At 37.3% G+C, this 18621-nt stretch overlaps 1 protein-coding gene across 1 annotated transcript in view; it reads left to right on the top strand.

Moving 5' to 3' along the window:
- SYNE1 (spectrin repeat containing nuclear envelope protein 1) overlaps positions 1–18621 on the top strand; it is a 2173401-nt gene that overhangs the window by 471665 nt on the left and 1683115 nt on the right. Inside the window, exon 30 of the mRNA XM_044089035.1 lies at positions 4959–5296. Coding sequence (XP_043944970.1) covers positions 4959–5296 — 338 coding nt within the window. The remainder of the gene's footprint in view (positions 1–4958; positions 5297–18621) is intronic.

Below are 18621 nucleotides of genomic sequence, written 5' to 3'. Positions count from 1 at the left end.
TTCTTTCCACGAAGTCCAAGGCTCTGCTTTCCTTGTCTGTTGGTAAAGGATTTTTGGAAGAACTAGCCTTTGCTCGCTTATGGCCCAGAGTCTCCACTTCAGAATCTGCCACAGGGTTCTTAAAAAGCATTTGTGGGAATCTAGATCCCTGTAAAATATGTCAGGTTTCCAAGGGGCAGGAGGAAGGGAGGCTGGTTATAAAGATGAATCCAAAAAGAAATTTTTTACCACCTCTAAGACTAGGGGAATGGCAATGGGTTTCTGCTCAATTTAGAAATACCCTAAATCTCTCTTAGGATTGTGAGTAGTGCTGAGCTTCCCAGTTGAAGTGCTTCCTTGGGGTATGTAAGGTTTCCCTAGAGGAAATATCCTTGGTGGGGAGGAGGCTGAGGCAAGGTCCTTCTCAGAATCAGAATCCCCATAGGAAGCAGTATATGCACCCTGCTCAAAGGTGGATTCATCATTATCAAAATCATTCTCAGAGTCAAAGGAGTCAGAAAACTACTCGGGTGAAATATCCCTCTTTCTTTTACCAGGGGATGCTTCAGTGGGAGGGAGGCATCTGGATCTGGCCAAGACAATCACATCTTCAGCCAGCCTCACTAGGTCTTGTTATTAGGCCTGAGATTAGGAGCTGGCAGGCCTTAGCTGAGGTAAGGTGGGATTAGCTTTTTTGTGAGATTCCTTAGGCTTAGGCCTAAGGATGACCTCTGCAGTAGGACCCTGTCGAGGATGAACAACTGACTCTCATGGACAGTAAGCAGAGGTGATCTCCTTATGATGTGAAGAACTGTTGTCATTTTAGAGTGATCATCAAAAACCGGAGCCTGCAAAGCAGCCCTGGACTCAACCGATGAGCTGAGTCCTTCAGCTTGGAAAAAAGTAGAGGGACCCAGAGGCATATTGTACCCCCTAAAAGGTCTCAAGAAAGGCCTGCACCACCACCAACCCTCAGTCACTGAAGGGGACTATGAAGGTGCTTCATCAGAACATATTTAAATAAACTAAAAACACATTTTATATATTTAAAATCATGTATCACATGTTCTTTACCAACCAATCATAAACTAACATCAATAAAACATTCAATTAATGTGCTAACAAATAACTAATTAATTACACACCATAATACTTTAATTTTAAAATGGAATTAATAGAAGTGTTTTCATTAAGTCCTGGAAATCTCATAGCATCTATTTTTATTTGCCACTTCAATACACATTTATCTAAGTGTTCATTAATAATAGAACCCCTTGGGTCACAAACTACCTGTTGTAACACTAAGAATCTAAATTAATGTTCATTTTCCATCTCAATATGTTTGTATAGGGCATTAGTACTTTTTTAAATATATAAATTGTATTTTTAGTTTATTGAAATATGTTCTACTGATGAAGTTCCCTATAATAGGAATGAAAGCGCTCAACATTTTATGTATGAATAAAATATCTGGTTGGTGAACTGACCTGGTGTCATTGTTGTACCGCAGTAAGCTTTTGGGAATTTGAAGTTTGTTTCATGCTTGGCTGGTTGTTTATTCCAGAAATATGAAAATATTTATTTTAAATATAACAATACCCCAAATCAGATATTAAATCAGAACAAGGGAGCAATTACAGTTTGTTTGGATTTAATTGTAAATTCTTTCTTTCTTCCTATGACACTTCTTTACATATCTGGATAAGCTGTTTTTCTGGGACCCCCTGTATTTGTCCTGTCTATAGTCATATTTAGGTGCTTCACAAACTAAAATCTTCTTTGCTGCCATGATCTGGCTGAAAAATCGAAAGATACTAGTCTAGACCAGTATGTTGTTTGCTGACACAACTGAGAAGGTTCTTAGTTGTAAGCCAACTATTTGAATAATAATACCTTTCAAATTCATTTCTTGTAGGAATTTTTAAAATATATATATTTTAAGCCTAAATGTCAAAATACAATCGAAAGAGAATACACATTTTGTAGAGTTTGCTAAAAATAATAAAAACTGATGACTTCAGAATCCTTTCCCTTTGAGAAACTGAAAAAGTTCTAAAGGTTAATTATGCCGTTTACTTTACCCTTGCAGGTACAGGAAAAAAAAGTTGCTGCTTCTGTGAATTGAATGTACATAAAAACTGCTTGACATACATACTAGAACATGAATACGTTTTTTTTAAACACGAGTCATAAAACACCTGTCCTTGGGAAGTCTCTGCATCCTGTGTATGCTCATCTGCTAAAATGACATACATTTATTCAGACTGGAAGTGTGTCTTGGCTGCATCACTGGATACATTTTGTATAGGCGTAACAGTACTAACCCTTCTTGCTGGTCTTGACATTGTCCTGCAGCTCTTTCTTTCCATATGATTTTACTACCTGCTACTCTAGCTACTGTTATGACCTGAGAGGAAGTGTTGCCAGTGTTACATACCGCAGATATGATCTAGGTCCATCGTTGGTAACAGCAAGGACTAAGGCTGGTGGTCAAAAGGACGATCAGCTTGTAAAACTTTTTTAGAGTGTTTCCAGCTTGGGAAATTCCAGTAAGTAACGACATGTGACACAAGCCTGAATTTTTGTAAAAAGGCTTATGGATAGAAACCTTTATGAGAAATCTTCGGGATACAAAATATTTTTGATAATATTTCATTCCAGATGGAGTCCTTAAATTAGATATTTGGACTTGCACAGAAAGAAAAACAAAAATAATAATATGAATTACATTCCTGCTCCACAATTATACTGCAAGCAGTCAGTTAAATTCTTTTTTCCTTCATTAACTTAGACTCCCCTCATTGAAGGAGTGTAACAGGCAAGGCTGTATAGACCATACCCTCCTATCCTACCGAAAGAAAGGAAAGGAGGGAATACGTGGAGGAACAGATGTGAACTGATTTCCCTTTTAGTGAACCCATACTCCCTTCTCTTTCAGCAAAGGAGAGGATGGGAAGAAGGAAAATAATCCATTTGAAGAGGTCCCAGAGCTCAGCCTACTATCACAGCAATACTTTGAATACCCTATCTGAGTGCATAGGGTACATCTCATGTCTTTACTTTTTATTTAATGTTGAATACAACACTTTAAGACTGCAAAACACCAAACTGTTCTTGTATAATAAGGTATTTAAAATGCCTATGCAGTGTGAAAGACTTACCATGTCTAAATAGCTCTAGGCTAATCTGTAAATAGATTGCTGTCAGTGGATGACAAGTTAAAAAATAACAGTGTTATTTTCATTGTTATTGAATCCTTCATTAATGTAACATTTGTTTTAAATGCCCAATGGCTTCCCTTATAAAATACAGTCTATCAGGCATGCATCATGCCTAGGTCCCAGTGAATTTCACAAAATCAATATTACTTTAATCCTTGATTGTTCTCTGTGTTTTCATTCCTCAGGTTTAATCCATGTTTGTTCTCTGTGTTTTCATTCCTCAGGTTTAATCCTTGATTGTTCTCTGTGTTTTCATTCCTCAGGTTTAATCCTTGTTTGTTGTAGGTGTTTTCATTCCTCAGGTTTAATTCTTGTTTGTTCTCTGTGTTTTCATTTCTCAGGTTTAATCCGTGTTTGTTCTCTGTGTTTTCATTCCTCAGGTTTAATCCTTGATTGTTCTCTGTGTTTTCATTCCTCAGGTTTAATCCGTGTTTGTTCTCTGTGTTTTCATTCCTCAGGTTTAATCCTTGTTTGTTCTCTGTGTTTTCATTCCTCAGGTTTAATCCTTGTTTGTTCTCTGTGTTTTCATTCCTCAGGTTTAATTCTTGTTTGTTCTCTGTGTTTTCATTCCTTAGATTTAATCCTTGTTTGTTCTCTGTGTTTTCATTCCTCAGGTTTAATCCTTGATTGTTCTCTGTGTTTTCATTCCTCAGGTTTAATCCTTGTTTGTTCTCTGTGTTTTCATTCCTCAGATTTAATCCTTGTTTGTTCTCTGTGTTTTCATTCCTCAGGTTTAATCCTTGATTGTTATCTGTGATTTCATTCCTCAGGTTTAATCCTTGTTTGTTCTCTGTGTTTTCATTCCTCAGGTTTAATCCTTGATTGTTCTCTGTGTTTTCATTCCTCAGGTTTAATCCTTGTTTGTTCTTTGACTTTTTGCTCCTCATTTTTCTTTCCTGTGTCTGTCACAAACCTTTGCAGGCATCTGTGATATATCCCAGCAGGACTGTTTCCTATCCATATGATCAAAGTGGGACATTTCCTACTAAAACATGAGATTTTGCAAAGTATTCCACACCCTCGACCACTGTGACAGATTTGAGTTTACTTCCTTTCTCAAACTTCATAATTTCTTTCCTTTATTATCAAATTAAAGTATTTTTGATTTCTAGGTTTGTTAACTGAAACTACAGTGGGTCAGTACTGAAGGTCTGGTGCATTCCTTTACAGCAATGGAATGGGTTATCTTTTTGCTGCAATACCTAAATGTAAAGATAGAAAATAGTTTTCTTGTAAAATTACGGGTAATTTGTCATTTTCATATTTTTTTCAGAGTACTGTTATCACATGCTTTAAAACAGATGCACTCTACTGCTTCTCTTACAGCAACTAATTATGCTACTGGATTGCAAAAGTGCTCGCATTTTATTATTTCATCTCCTTTATTTAATTATTTTCACATTAAAATACATTTGAAGGGGTTCACCATTATTTGTCTTATTAATTTCATGTCTTTGGGTAACTGAAATGTGTTTAATTCTTCTTGGTTCATAATATAATGTAGCATATTTAAAAATGTTTTATTATTATGAAGTTATAAACATTGTAGCATTATTCAATAAGGTATTTTCAATGAACTGTCTTTGATCACTTTGCAATGACCAGTCAACTGTTTACCTATTTTAACATAAAAGGGGGGAAGAATTTGAATGGCTATAATATAACAGGTATATGCTTCTTAAGACTGAAATGAATTTACTGCCGTCTTACCAGTCATATTTAGAATGTTGTAAACCAAAATGCATTTTCCATTGGTAGGGTACATTAGAGAAGGTGCATAACCAGAGCCAGCAATTCCACGAAACTGCACAAGTGGCTACTGACTGGCTAGAAGATGCCAGCGTACTCCTGCAGCAAACAAGTAATGACTTTGATGTAGAGAACTCAGAAGAAGCCCTTCGACATCATTTGGACTTTTTTGGGACAGAAAAGGTTTTCCTTCAGCACCTGGAAAAGTTGAAAATCTTGTCCAGTGAATTGCAACCCTTCATAAGCATGACAGGAAAGGAACATCTGAGTCAGTGCTTGAGTTCCTTACAACAAAGAGGTCTTACTGTGCAACGAAAAGCAGAGAGTCAAAAGGATCTCTTGAGCAGGTAGTAAATATGAAATACTGTTTATTGCTAGTTTAAATAAAATTAATTTTCCAAAACACATGCACACAATATATATATATATATATATATATATATATATATATATATACATATACACACACACACACACACACACATACATATATATATATATATATATATATATATATATATATATATATATTCGTGTGTTTTTGTTTATACCCTGTGACGAAAGGAGGCCTAAGCCACCCATTGTAGTACAAAGTTTAGATCACAGGCTATTTGCATATTATCAGTTGGAGTATTTGTCAACATGTGAATTCTCTGTCCAATGCAGAAGGTAGTGCTTACATTTTAATTTATATCAGTGCAAAAGAAGCAGAGATATATGTGGAGCAGACCTCCTTTTTCACAACTAATTTTCTTTGTCCTAATATGTTTGCATTATCCTTATTATTTTTGTCTGATATTTTTCAACAATGCGTCCAGTTTAAGATCTTGTTCACAACCTCAAAATATAATATTTCTCAATCATAATTTTACTCTGGGAATCCATCTTCTAATATCAGTGTCACTCATTTTGGAAAAAAAATCATAACAGATCATAATAAGGTGAAACGAACATCTTGAGACCAGGACTGAAGTTAGTTATATTCCTCTGCTTTATACTATGTCAAATAAAAATATCATAACATAATAAATTATACTATTGAATGTGACAAATCACAGATATGATATGAAAATAATGGGGCAGTAGTAGGTAGTATCTTGCCAGGTGTGTGTGTGTGTGTGTGTGTGTGTGTGTGTGTGTGTGTGTGTGTGTGTGTGTGTGTGTTTCTTTCTTCAAATTGTAGGTATACTCTTAACATACCATTGGGAAATGCAATACAGGTGGAGAAATTCTACAGTCAATCTGCCTTTTACAGCTTCATTTGAAGAGATGTGTCAGATTTTCAGTTGGCAATCTTATTTGGAAAACATCTCAGCCAACAATTAGTATAAAGGGAACTCACTTCATTATGTGACTGCAACTTTAGGTTAGAACTGTTTACCACCTCCTGATGTTACCCCCAGTTTTCTGTAAATGATCATTTGCAAATCATTTTCAGTATCTGACTAAATATTTTATCTTGCATAGTTTATTTTCAATTCATGTCTTCATCAGGTTGCATGCTCATTTGCTATTCAAGAAAAAAACAGATTCAGCTAATGGATATCACATTTCCATTTATTACCTAGCACCTTATCAGAATACTTTGTAGGTTGCAGTGAAATTTTAAACAATATAAATTTCCAGCACAGAGATTAAATATAGGCTACAGTCAAGTTTTAAGTTGTATACAGGTCTAGTAAAGAGAAAATTCCACAACTATTTTAGTGGGAAAATGGATTTGTCTTAATGATTATACTCAGTTGTTTAAAAATATTCATTTGAAGGAGCTGTCAGTAAAGGCAAAAATAAGTCAGTCTGATCTCTTCAAAGAAGATGAGAAATTTATAATGTCCCATAGTAATATTGGTTTATGGGACAAAACTATTTACTACAGGACTGAAACTTCCAAAAATTGGTAACATTCAATCAGTTTGGCACCTGCATAAACTGTAATAGCATGTTGTATGCAGCAGACTTGTAGCTTTGCTACTTGCTGGACATGGGACCCAGTGACATTCTAATGACCACAAGTGATGAAGTCATTTACTCTCAAGTGTTAGCAGCCCCATCAGTATCCCCTAAGGTTTCTCTCCATCTGTGTCATCACATTTGGTCTTTCCATAGTTGCCATCAGCTGGTATTAGTGATAGGCCTTCAGCATTCTGGCCAGCATTTTTGGTATAAACAATGACTTTCTGGCTGTGAAATAATTTATCTTGGGGTCTTATCCTAGATGTCATTGGCCATCATACTGCAGCTGAGAAATGCCTCATGTGTTCATATTGCTTATGCTGCTGTTAGTCACTGATACAAAGATTATGAGACTTAATATTACAGTGACAGCAAGTACTCTTAAGGCAAGTGGCAGCTACAGTTGGCAGGACTAATTGTTGTCACTGTTAATGGCAATACATGACAACTATAGAGGATTATGATTCTGTTTCTGATCAAAACTGGCTTATTATGTGTTTGGGGCATTGGATGTCAAGAATGTCACCTCCAGAACAAAGCCTGAGAGATGAATCTTAGCATCCATGTTCAAGCACATAATAAAGGGCTATGATCAGTGACCCAGTCATAATTCTTTGTAGTGATAAGCTCCCCTAACGCCTGCTAAGATTTTGTTCCACACTAGGGCCTGCTGAAACCGTCCATCTTTTCCAGTTTTAGAGTGTAATCATGTCAGTCCATGCTCTGCATCTCTGTTATGACAAATACATTGAGACTCAGAATAGGATTGTCAGATCTGATTTCTCTAGATCTGCAGCTAAAACAGTAGCTGTTTTTTGCAAATATGCTTCAGCTCAGACTGTTTGTTCATCTGTTAAACTGACAACCACTAATACTTTTTTATGTTCTTTACTAAGTAGATAGTGGATATCCCATGTAGATATGAAACATGACTTTTTATTGCTTGATGCTCTTCCATCCAGAATTAATTATGTAGCAGTAATACTTATAATGAACATAGTGAAGCTGTGGGCTAAGACTAATCACAAGAATAAATGTCTGAGTGTTACGTTCATTGTTGCTGGAGGGGCTCCCAGCCTCTATTACCCTGCTACAGCTCACCTTGTGGGGCCTAGTATTGTCTCTATCACTGCTGTAGTATGATTATTTACTTTTCTGGTATGATTTCCAGAGCTTTCAGATGCACCCAAACTAGAGCTGCACTCTCCGAAAGCCCAAGACTTTGACTCTATGCATAGTTAAAAGAGGGAGCAACTCATGCCATTTTTAAGTTATTTACTTGCTGGTTGAAGTGATAAGCTGTTAACATGTGTGTAAAACAGGGGTGGCTTGTAGTAGTGATCTACTAGGTATTAGCTCCTTGAAATGAAAAACTGATTTGATAGTTGTTTGTGTGTATTTTTTAAATATCTGACTTTCTTCTAGAGACTCTCCACACAGGCATGCACACACACACGCACACACGCACACACGCACACACGCACATGCACACATGCACACACGCACACACGCACACACACACACACACACACACACACACACACACACACACACACACACACACACACACACACACACACACACACACACACACACACACACACACACACACACACACACACACACACACACAGTCCTAGTTGCAATTTCTGTATTTAAAAACGTTGGCTTACTTAGCTGTCCTGATTTCTAAACAACCAAACTTTTTCTCATATTCCTTTGCATCTTGTTATAAGTCTTCCTGCCATTTCTGGTTGGTAAAAATGGTGCTTCAGTTGGGCAGGCTGAGCTGTTACACAAAGCGGCAAACAGCCATTTCTTATTAGCTGAGGCTACCTCACAGGTTAGTAAGTACTAGTCTAGCTGCCCTTGCGGGTCATTTTAAGCCTAGCCCATTTCCATTTTTGTGCTTGAATTAAACTATTTCATTTGGTTAGAGATTGAGCTTACCCATTCTGTGGTCAAAAATCATATATTACCCAAAGATAATTTGAGGAGACCTGTGCATGAGATAATGCATTTGGGAGCAGTAATCTGTCCATTAATAGTACAGGGGCAGTCCTCGAGTTAATTTTATGTTTCCCATCCACAGATCCAAGTTACACTTGAATACACCAGCGATAAACTTTGTTTATGTGTATGGGGAGTGTGTTCCAGAATAGTGCTATCCCCCGCAAGATATACCTGTCCCTTCATATAGTTTTGTTGATGTTACAGAAGAGGTTTAAATCCCTATACTGAGTATTTCTGATTACATTTGACTTGCTGATATGCAATAAATCCATTGGTATTGGGTGAGAGGATGCCTTGCATACCAGACACAGCTCACCTCTTAGCAGTCTGTAGGATACCATGTATAGTGACAGGGCACTGAGTTATTCCATGAAGGACATGCTGTTTAAGTCTGTTGCATGTGTCTGGACAGGTACATGCCAAAGGTGGCATTATATTCAGTGACTGGCCAAATGAGGGCTGAGTAAGGGGGATAATGACACCCCATTATTTATAAGCTGTGTATTATTTAAGGACCTGCATCAAGCAGGATGGCTAAGTCATCTTGTCATGTGATTATTTAGACAGGAAACAAATGAGTCTACTGGGGGAACTCCCCACAAATGGGTACAATCTTGGAAGTGTGCAGTATAGAAGGAATTTCTTACAACACTGTCCACACACACTCCCAAATTCCAAACAACTGGGCCAACTCATAGGGTCATATTGTAAATGTGGTAGTTCCCTGGTGTAGATGACTTCCCAAAGGATACAATAATGCACTTTATGGCATTTAGTTTCAATCCATGATTTTGGCAATTTATTTGATACAAACCTTCCTGCAGAATGGCTAAGTCATTTGGGGATTCAATAACTGCTGTTAGTTTTCAGCCATCTGCAAACTTAGTTAGCTTGAGCCATTTGGTATCAATTTTTACTTCAGAAAAGTGGATGCCAACCAGGAGAGGTCCCAGCACAGAATGCTGGGACACTTCACTGGTGACTGATCTCTTTGTGGAGGTAACTTTCCCTGTTTTGATTTCCTGTGTTCTGTGTGTGAGACTCTACCAGGTTGAGTAAGCATGACCTGCCCTTGATGAATCCAAACTGAGGCGGGTTCAGTGTTTTGAGGTTCCCTATGTCCTGATCAATTAGTTCCATGATGAGTCTTTCCATGGTTTTGCTTATGAGGCTGATCAGACATATGCATCTTTGAACTGTCATTACTTATGCAGGAGAATGACTGTAGCTGCTGTCCAGTCACTTGGTACAAAACCTGTATGGAGGCCGAGATTGAACAGTATTATTGGACATATGGCTAAATCATGATTTGTGCCATTTAGGATGCATCCAAATATATCGTCTGGACCCATCCATGCAGTATTTTTAGCTTTTAATAGCACTTTTAGGATTTGTTCTTGTCTGATAGATGGAGGTGAGCCAGTTTCAATATCTTGAAGGACAGAAAGAGGGAGAGAGGGTTATAGTTAGAGCTAAATTTATTGGCCAGTAGGTTCACCATATCTTCAGGCTTAGTGTAGGTAATGTCATTCAGTATCAGCTCAGTGCATTGCTGCATTGTGTTTAAGATTACAAGCATAACTAAAAAATGCCTTGTGATTGTCTTTGGCTTGTGTAGCTATTTTAGCCTTAAACTTGGCTTTAGTGGATTTGATTACGCTCCTGAGTTGCTTGTTTATTTCAGACAAGAGCTCTAACATTCTGGGAATTACTCTTTTTACTTTTGGTCAAAATGATTTTCCTTTTATTGTAAAGTTTGTTAAAATTATGGATCCACCTTGTGACAATGCCTCAGGTGACTAGTGACTGAGGCAGTCTGAATGAAAGAACTGCTATAGGTGAGCTTGGGGCAAATGTGGAGGATGTTCTTTGTTTTAATTAAGTTTTATTTTTATTATTATTAATGTATACATACTCTAATGTGCTGTGTTACCTGATCATTTGTGTTGAGAATGTTATTTCTGTTTGTCTGTTTAACAGTATCAGTGCCAACCAGCCTGCAGGACAGTATGTATTTTCTCTTTTATGAGGTTAATATTCTGAGTGTATGTGTGAGTGTGTGTGTGTGTGTGTGTGTGTGTGTGTGTGTGTGTGTGTGTGTGTGTGTGTGTGTGTGTGTGTGTGTGTAGGGGGTGGGAGTGTGCATATGTGTGTGCTCACTTGTGGGTCTGTGTATATTTTTGTCTGACTTTCTAAGTGTAGGTGTGTTTGTGGGGGGGGGGGGTTCAATGGATTGCAACAAGCTGAAATGCTTAATTTATTTATCTCTTTATTTATTTATTTCCCATGCATTCATATGATCATAGACATATATCTGAACTGTGCTTAGTCAATAAAGTGATTGTTATTAGATGGACAAGTGTTGGGGAGGTTACTATTGGTTGTACTGTATATGTCTTTTACTGATTGTTTTCATTTGTTTGATTAAAAATCATAATCTTACAAACATCTGAGTGTGTACAGTCAACAAAATGGCTGTACTTAGTGTGTGTGTGTGTGTGTGTGTGTGTGTGTGTGTGTGTGTGTGTGTGTGTGTGTGTGTGTATGTGCTTGCATGCGTGCACATATGTGTATCATCATGGAATAGATTGCCCCCTTTAGCCTGTACAAATCCAAGCATATCACACAACTGGAAATGGCCCAGAAATGAAAAAAATCTTAAGTCCTTCAACCATCCAAAACTTTTAACACAGCTGTCTTTACAGTCAGTAACCTATTGGCTCCTCCAAAGTGATTTGTATCTTACTTTTTCACCTATGAATCACTTAATCCTATTTGACTGTTGTTTCTTTCCTCCAAACCAGGGGATCTATAAACTCCCATACTAAGAATCTAAATGTACAACAACACATGTACAAATCCCATTGGAGGGATAGGATCTTAACTCAAGATACTGCAATGGTTGTCAGGAAATCCTTTTATTTACCCAAGATAATCACCTTGACTTTTAAGAGGAGATCTCTTTCTTGCTTAACATGTCATTAGTGATTGTCATAGACTTCCTGATTATGAGTCCAGTATCTGATGCTAGAACAAGGAACCTAAATATTTACCAAGAAATAAATAAAGCATGTTGTAGAAATAGGTATATAACCTAGTACCACTCAAACATCTGGAATCATGTTAAGCAGTCTGAGTCAATATCTTCCTTTTGTTATAAATTAAATTAATGAATATCCACAAATTTAGTCCAGAATTGACTGATATGTCTAGCCTGGAAAAAGGAGATACTGCCTAAGGGAGGGTACTGACAAGTTAAAATAGTCATGACACCATTCTTCGCCTGCCAGTACCCTCCCTTTGGCAAGAGGGAATGGTCATAAAACTCAGTGGCCTTAGTATATTTACGAATCTATGAAATGTATTCCCAGCCTATGGAATAAGTTGCCACTACTGGTCAGCAAAGCAGTACTTTTTCTGGCTTTAAGGCTACTCTTGATGATTGGAAGCATTGCCATAAATTTAAACTAGGGTTATCATGAACAACCCATATTAATTTGGGAGGTGGGAATTTTAAAGTACTCATAAAGAGTTGCTACCTAGAGGAGTACATGGTTAGGCATCCTATGATCCCTGTGATCTCTTGCTTAAAATTGTTGCTGTTCCCCTGTATGTGTGCATGTATGAGCACATGCTCATGCGATCACTATGGGTTGCACTGTATGACAACAGTCAGCTGAAATGCATTAGTATGGGCATTATTTTTAAATTCATGCATTCATTTGATCTCAGTCAGATATCTGAGATAAACAGATTCAGTAAGGGGGCTGTAATTGATGGGCATGTGAATGTGTGTGTGAAGGGTTTGCATTGGGCTGTAGTGTGTGTGTGTGTGTGTGTGTGTGTGTGTGTGTGTGTGTGTGTGTGTGTGTGTGTGTGTGTGTGTGTGTGTGATAGCCATGAGCTGAAATAAATTACTGTGGACTTTATTCAGTTGTTTGGTAATGGACATCTAAAGTGTACACAGTCAATAAAGTGGATGTAATTAGTAGATAAGTATATGTATTTGGGGCGTTGCAGTGGGTTGTACTGTATGTATCTGATAAGCAATGAGCTGAAGCACATTACTGCAGCAATTAAATGTTTCTTGATTTATTTGATGGCAATCAAACTTGAAGCATATACAGTCAGTAAAGTGGCTACAACTGCTGGATACAGAGGCTGACTGAGATGAAAGTAACAACATCTGCTGTCATTTTATCACATTTAAACACAGACTGATTTATCTTGAGAGGCCTGTATTTATTTTATTTTATTTATATGTGTTTATTGGAGTAGAATGCTGATCACAAATGATCAAGTGCAGGCTCAGCCTGGGTTATGTGAATACTAACAGAAAATAGTACATCAACATGGTGTTAACATCTAAAATACATGAATGTAGGAAACTGTTCATATACACAAATGTAAACATATGTAATACATGAATATACAAGAAAATGTGCATTTACATGAAGGTTAACATATCTGTTGCAGTCCAACAAATGTTTCAAAAGCAAAATATGTGTATGCATTCTCATAAGAAGAAAAGAATAGATGGGGAGAATAGGAAGGAGAGAAGGAGGAAGAAACGTAGTTTGAAAGTAAACTTTGGTGTAAATTATGCAATTGTAAATAAGTAGGATATAGTGTGCAAGTGTGTAAGCCCTCATTGAAGTATGTGATTGACTGGAATCTGTAGACCAGTATCAGACCAGTTAGGATTTATCTACTATGTGGGTCAGCAGACAGTTGAGAATAGGTATTAAGTAGAAAGAAGGTGAGAGTGGAGTCTGTTCTTATGGACCTACTGTACAGGTAGTGTAGTTATGTGATATGCCCTCTTTTCAGACGGTTGTAGCCATATTGTTTTTTTGAGAAAGTGCTTGAATTGAGGTCTGAATACTGAGTAGTCAATGAGTTCAAGAAGGTCACAAGGAAGTGACTGCCCTAGCTTTGGGATAAGGACTGAGAAGCTATGACTAATAGAATGCATCCTAGAAGAAGGTGTTTGTAGTATTGGGATACCTCTAACATGGCTCCTCGGGTTATAGGTGATAGATGCAGCAATCAGCTTTAAGTGAGAGGAGAGGAGGTAGTTTGGATGAAGTACTTTGAAAAGAAGTGAACCAAGAAAAAGGTCAAGTCTGGTGTGCACTGACCCCCACTTAGTCTAACAAAGAGTGAGATGATAGTGATCTTTCTGAGGTGACACTGTTAAGAAGGGACAGATTTTACTTGAGAATGTTTGAATAGAGGTTACATGTTTGACAGAAGCAAACAGGGGAAGTCAATACTGACATTGTGCAAGAAGGTACCCTTGCCTGTAGTTGCTCTGGAGGGGGAAGAGAGAAACTGAGAGATCTTGTTGGCCCAGAAAAGTAGGTACTTGATATTGGTTCATATTTTCTCAATATGCTTTTGGAAGGTGATGAACTGGTCTAGCCATATACTCGGATATCTAAAGGAGGTGATAGATTCAATGGCATTATTCTCACAAGCTGTGACATGAAGAGACTGAGAAAGACTTGGTTAGTCTTTTCTGGGTCCCAAACAGTATGCAGTCAGATACTTGCATTTTTTTTACAGTTGAGTGACATTTTTAGGATGTGAGCCAATTTTGCAGTTGAAGATAGGCATTTTTACAATCATGTTTCAATGGATTCTTGAGAGGGGCCAAACCTATAGACTATATCATCAGCATGTAGAAGTAGTGGAAATTCACACAAATTAAGGGGGAGTGTATTAATGAAGATTGAGAACAGAATTGTTGAAAGAATTAAGCCTTGTGAAACAACTGATGGAATGTAGGTAGTGTCAGAAACAGTAGACCCAATCTTCACCCTGAAGGATCAGTTAGATGGGCAGCCTTGGAAACAACTGGTAGATTCAGGGCTGATGCAAATTTCTTGAAGATGGATAAGTAGGATTGTATGATCTACCTCATTAAAGACGTGATAGGTCAATAAACAGAGCAATGATCAGATTCTGTTTATTCATATTGGACAAAAATGTCATAGATCAGAGTTCAGTGTGTTGTCACAGTACTTCTCCCTGTCCAAAAGCCATGTTGTTTCCTAGGTAGCAAGTGATAGTTTTACAGGTAAGAGGTAAGTTGATTACAGTTGAGGTTTAATAGTCTTACATAGGGTAGGCTTTGTATGGGTGAAAATGACTGAAGTAGCTTGTCTTGGCTTCTTTAGTTGTACTTCTGGCAATGAAGGATTTCCAGATGGCTAGAACAATATGGGTGGTGAGGCAGAGGCTAGCCATATGTTTTAGTAGAGTAGTAATGTAATGTCTTCAGTAGTAAAGAAATCATGGACAAATGTGTGTTCAAGTGATACAACTTAAAGACATTATCATGACTAGTATGATCATTTTTTTTTCATTTGATTACAACCAGTGGCTATAAATAGTGGGCATTGAGGCAGTCTATTAATAAAAGTTAGTGACCCCTAGTGTATTTTCACTGAATTGGCTTGGCAAGGCTGGTGTGTATTTGAGTGAAACATATTGAAGTACATTGCTGTAACCATTTTTTATTTACTCACAGTCACGCTTTTGAGGCATGTAATGTTAATAAAGTGACTACAGCCACTTTATATGTCTGAAATTAACTGTTTTTCTCAGAGTAGATCTGGTATGTATTCTGAAGAGGAGTACTACTGCTGGGAGACTATGTTCGGTTATTTATGCACAATTGTAACTGGGCTCAGAGCTGACCGTGCCATAAAATATAGCCTGGTCCCATTCCAGTTAGCTGTGCTAATTCATTTGCTTTCAGTAGTCACCCTGTTTGCTTTGAAATCACTAGCTGCCATTGCTGATACCATTCAGAGGACATAATGACTTCCAGATAAGTACATAGTTTAGGAATTTTTGTTTATGTAGTAGCCTTTGTATTTATGCTTGAATTGTAAATATTGTTAATGCTAGATTTGCTAGTTTGGCATTGGTGTTTCTGAGAAATATGAAGCCCCCCCCAGATGTTCCAAGAAAAAACATACTAATAAGTTTGCCTGCACAAGACAGATTTCACCTGTGGATTACCACCTACATTTTTATGACTGAGGGCATTAATTATGGTTGCATTAATGAAAACTGCAATGCTTTTTGGCCATATTCAATAGCATACAGAATTAATGATGGACAATCCCACAGAAGTAGTTTCAATCAATATTCATGTACACAGTAAAATAGTAATGTGAGTAATACATTGGTAGTTAGTCGGAGCATTTTTCCATGGTTAGCTACAAGAGCCTTTCTGAAACTGACCATCTGCTGAGGTTGCCCTGGTAGTTTGCCTTTTAGAACCAGATCAATAGGCAAGCACTCTCCCACACTCCACATACACTCTGGTGCCTCTGAATATATCAACTCAAAAATGTTCATTACTTGCTACCACAACTTGTAAAAGTTGAACACCACAGACAGTTCCAAAAGCAGATATTTATGCATGACAATAGGTTTTCAAGAACTGATACCTTCTCAGGTTTGCAATAGTTTTACAGAGCATAATTTCCCAAAGCCCATTCACCCATTGACACAGTGATATGCTGCATGTCTTGAGCAAAATAAATGAATGCTTCAAAAGATGAAGTATCACAAAGGAGTGGGAGGAACTGACGCCAGTTATAAGATATATGAAATATATAAGATAAATATCACAACTTGTAAATACTTAATTGATTTCAGCCATGAGGCAGATACAAATGGGATGAGTAAGCAACTTTCTCTTTCTGCTGTTTTTTTTTCTCTTTTTTCACCAGCACCTGAGGAGATTTCCTACAATAGGGTCAAGCACCAGCAGAGAGTAGCCAGGCTGGTGCAGCACACTCGTAAGTATGGAAAATATTCTTGTATCAAATAGTATTAAAATATATGCCCCTTTAAAAAGAATGGTACCCTTCATTAATGCAGTACCATAATTTAATTCCATAAAGTATACTGTGAATTCATCAGTCTACAGTTAGTACATAAAAACAGATGTGTTGCAGAAGCTGGAAAAACTTCTAGGATGTGGAAGAACAGTCAGACACAAAGACCCATTTAGTGCTTTCGCCTTTTATTGTTACAGAACTTCATCAGAAAGTGAATAAAACAATTCAAAAGATCTGTGATTATATACCAATTTCCCTGTGTAGTGTTAGAGCTAATTGAACAAAACAAAAGGGGTTAATAGTTAAATAAATGAGAGACTTAGTGGACCAATCAGGAATAACAGTATAGTATTAAGGAAGAACCAATCAAATCGTGAATAGGAAAATTACTGGACAAATCAGTAAAAGAGATTAAGAGCCAATAAGAACATGCCTGTAGAGTTACAGAACAAGCTAACAGTTAACTGTATGAGAGCCAATGAAACAGTGCAAATGAGTAAAGCCACCAATCATGGTAAAGACATTTATTATATTATACCTGATAGGAAGAACGAGGCTAGCTCGAAGTGGAAATAGTACAAAAATCTGTAGGGAATTGAGGGTGCTGTTGAAGTCCTATCTGTAGAATTTTAATGCACATTTAATGTTTAAGTTATCATTGAGTCCTGGTGGAGTTTTGGAGTTGAGAAGCAGTTGCCACCTTAGTTCACAAAAGTCACCTATCATGGTAAAGACATTTATTATATTATACCTGATAGGAAGAATGAGGCTAGCTCGAAGTGGAAATAGTACAAAAATCTGTAGAAAATCGAGGGCACTGTTGGAGTGACATCTGTAAAATTTTAATGCGCGTTTAATGTTTAAGTTATTATTGAGTCCTGGAGGAGCTTTGGAGTTGAGAAGCAGTTGCCACCTTAGTTCACAGACATCAAATAGCCCAGAGGCAAGTGGAACAAGGATATCCTTGAGCATTTACTTGTTACCTCTATCACTGAGGGACATGGGTGTTAAACTGGGAATGGATTTGCTTTGCAGAAAGTCCATATTTTTGCCTGTTATTTTTGGTCTGTTCTCATAAAATGTATGGGTTTCTGGCAAATCACTGGGGAATTAAATCATTAAATAATGACAGACACTTCAGTTCCAGACTTAATACCCTTCTGAAAATCCAAGCTAATACAACACCTGTATTCTAACAACTTACTAAGTTTATAAGAGCAAGAGTTAAAATCTATCTCTATTTTTAGGCCTTTGTCTTCTCCATTATTTTTGGATTTGTGCAGATTTTTTGCTGTAAAAGGTTGAGAGGCCTGCTACATCTTATGTGGAGTGACTGTTTCATGGAATAGATAATTCTCCCTGACATAAACCTATCCCTCCAACATGTATTATTTATGTTGCAAAAGAGATCGAGATTCCTTGTGTGTGTGTTCACTGTATCATTGGACTTGTGTGTAGTAAGTCTGGCAGGATAGAATCTACTGAGAACTCTGTTTGTAAGGCAGAGCTGACTCTTAATAGCTTCTGTGATACAGATAAGACTTTGTGATGATGTGCATAGCTTTTATGATTGTTGTCACTCCAGTTGGGACAAAGGTTTAAATAGGTACATACAGAATGAGGCGTTATATTCAATGTATTATACATATATAATTTATGTTAATGTATTACTGAAGTTAAAGTAAGTGCAGTATATCAATAATCAATAGTTCTGTATTGAACTCATTGCCTGTCAGTGGTAGTTATCAGTATTTGTAGGTTCATAGGTGTATACTGGATAATGACATCTGGGGTCTTTATAAGCCTAGCCTAGCATCCCAAGTGCATCCCACAAACTTATGTGC

The sequence above is a fragment of the Protopterus annectens genome, chromosome 1.part0, assembly GCF_019279795.1.
Source record: "Protopterus annectens isolate FY-2018-M chromosome 1.part0, PAN1.0, whole genome shotgun sequence".
NCBI lineage: Eukaryota > Metazoa > Chordata > Ceratodontiformes > Protopteridae > Protopterus > Protopterus annectens.
The sequence above is the reverse complement of the archived record's forward strand: the minus strand, read 5'-3'. Positions and strand labels throughout refer to the sequence as shown.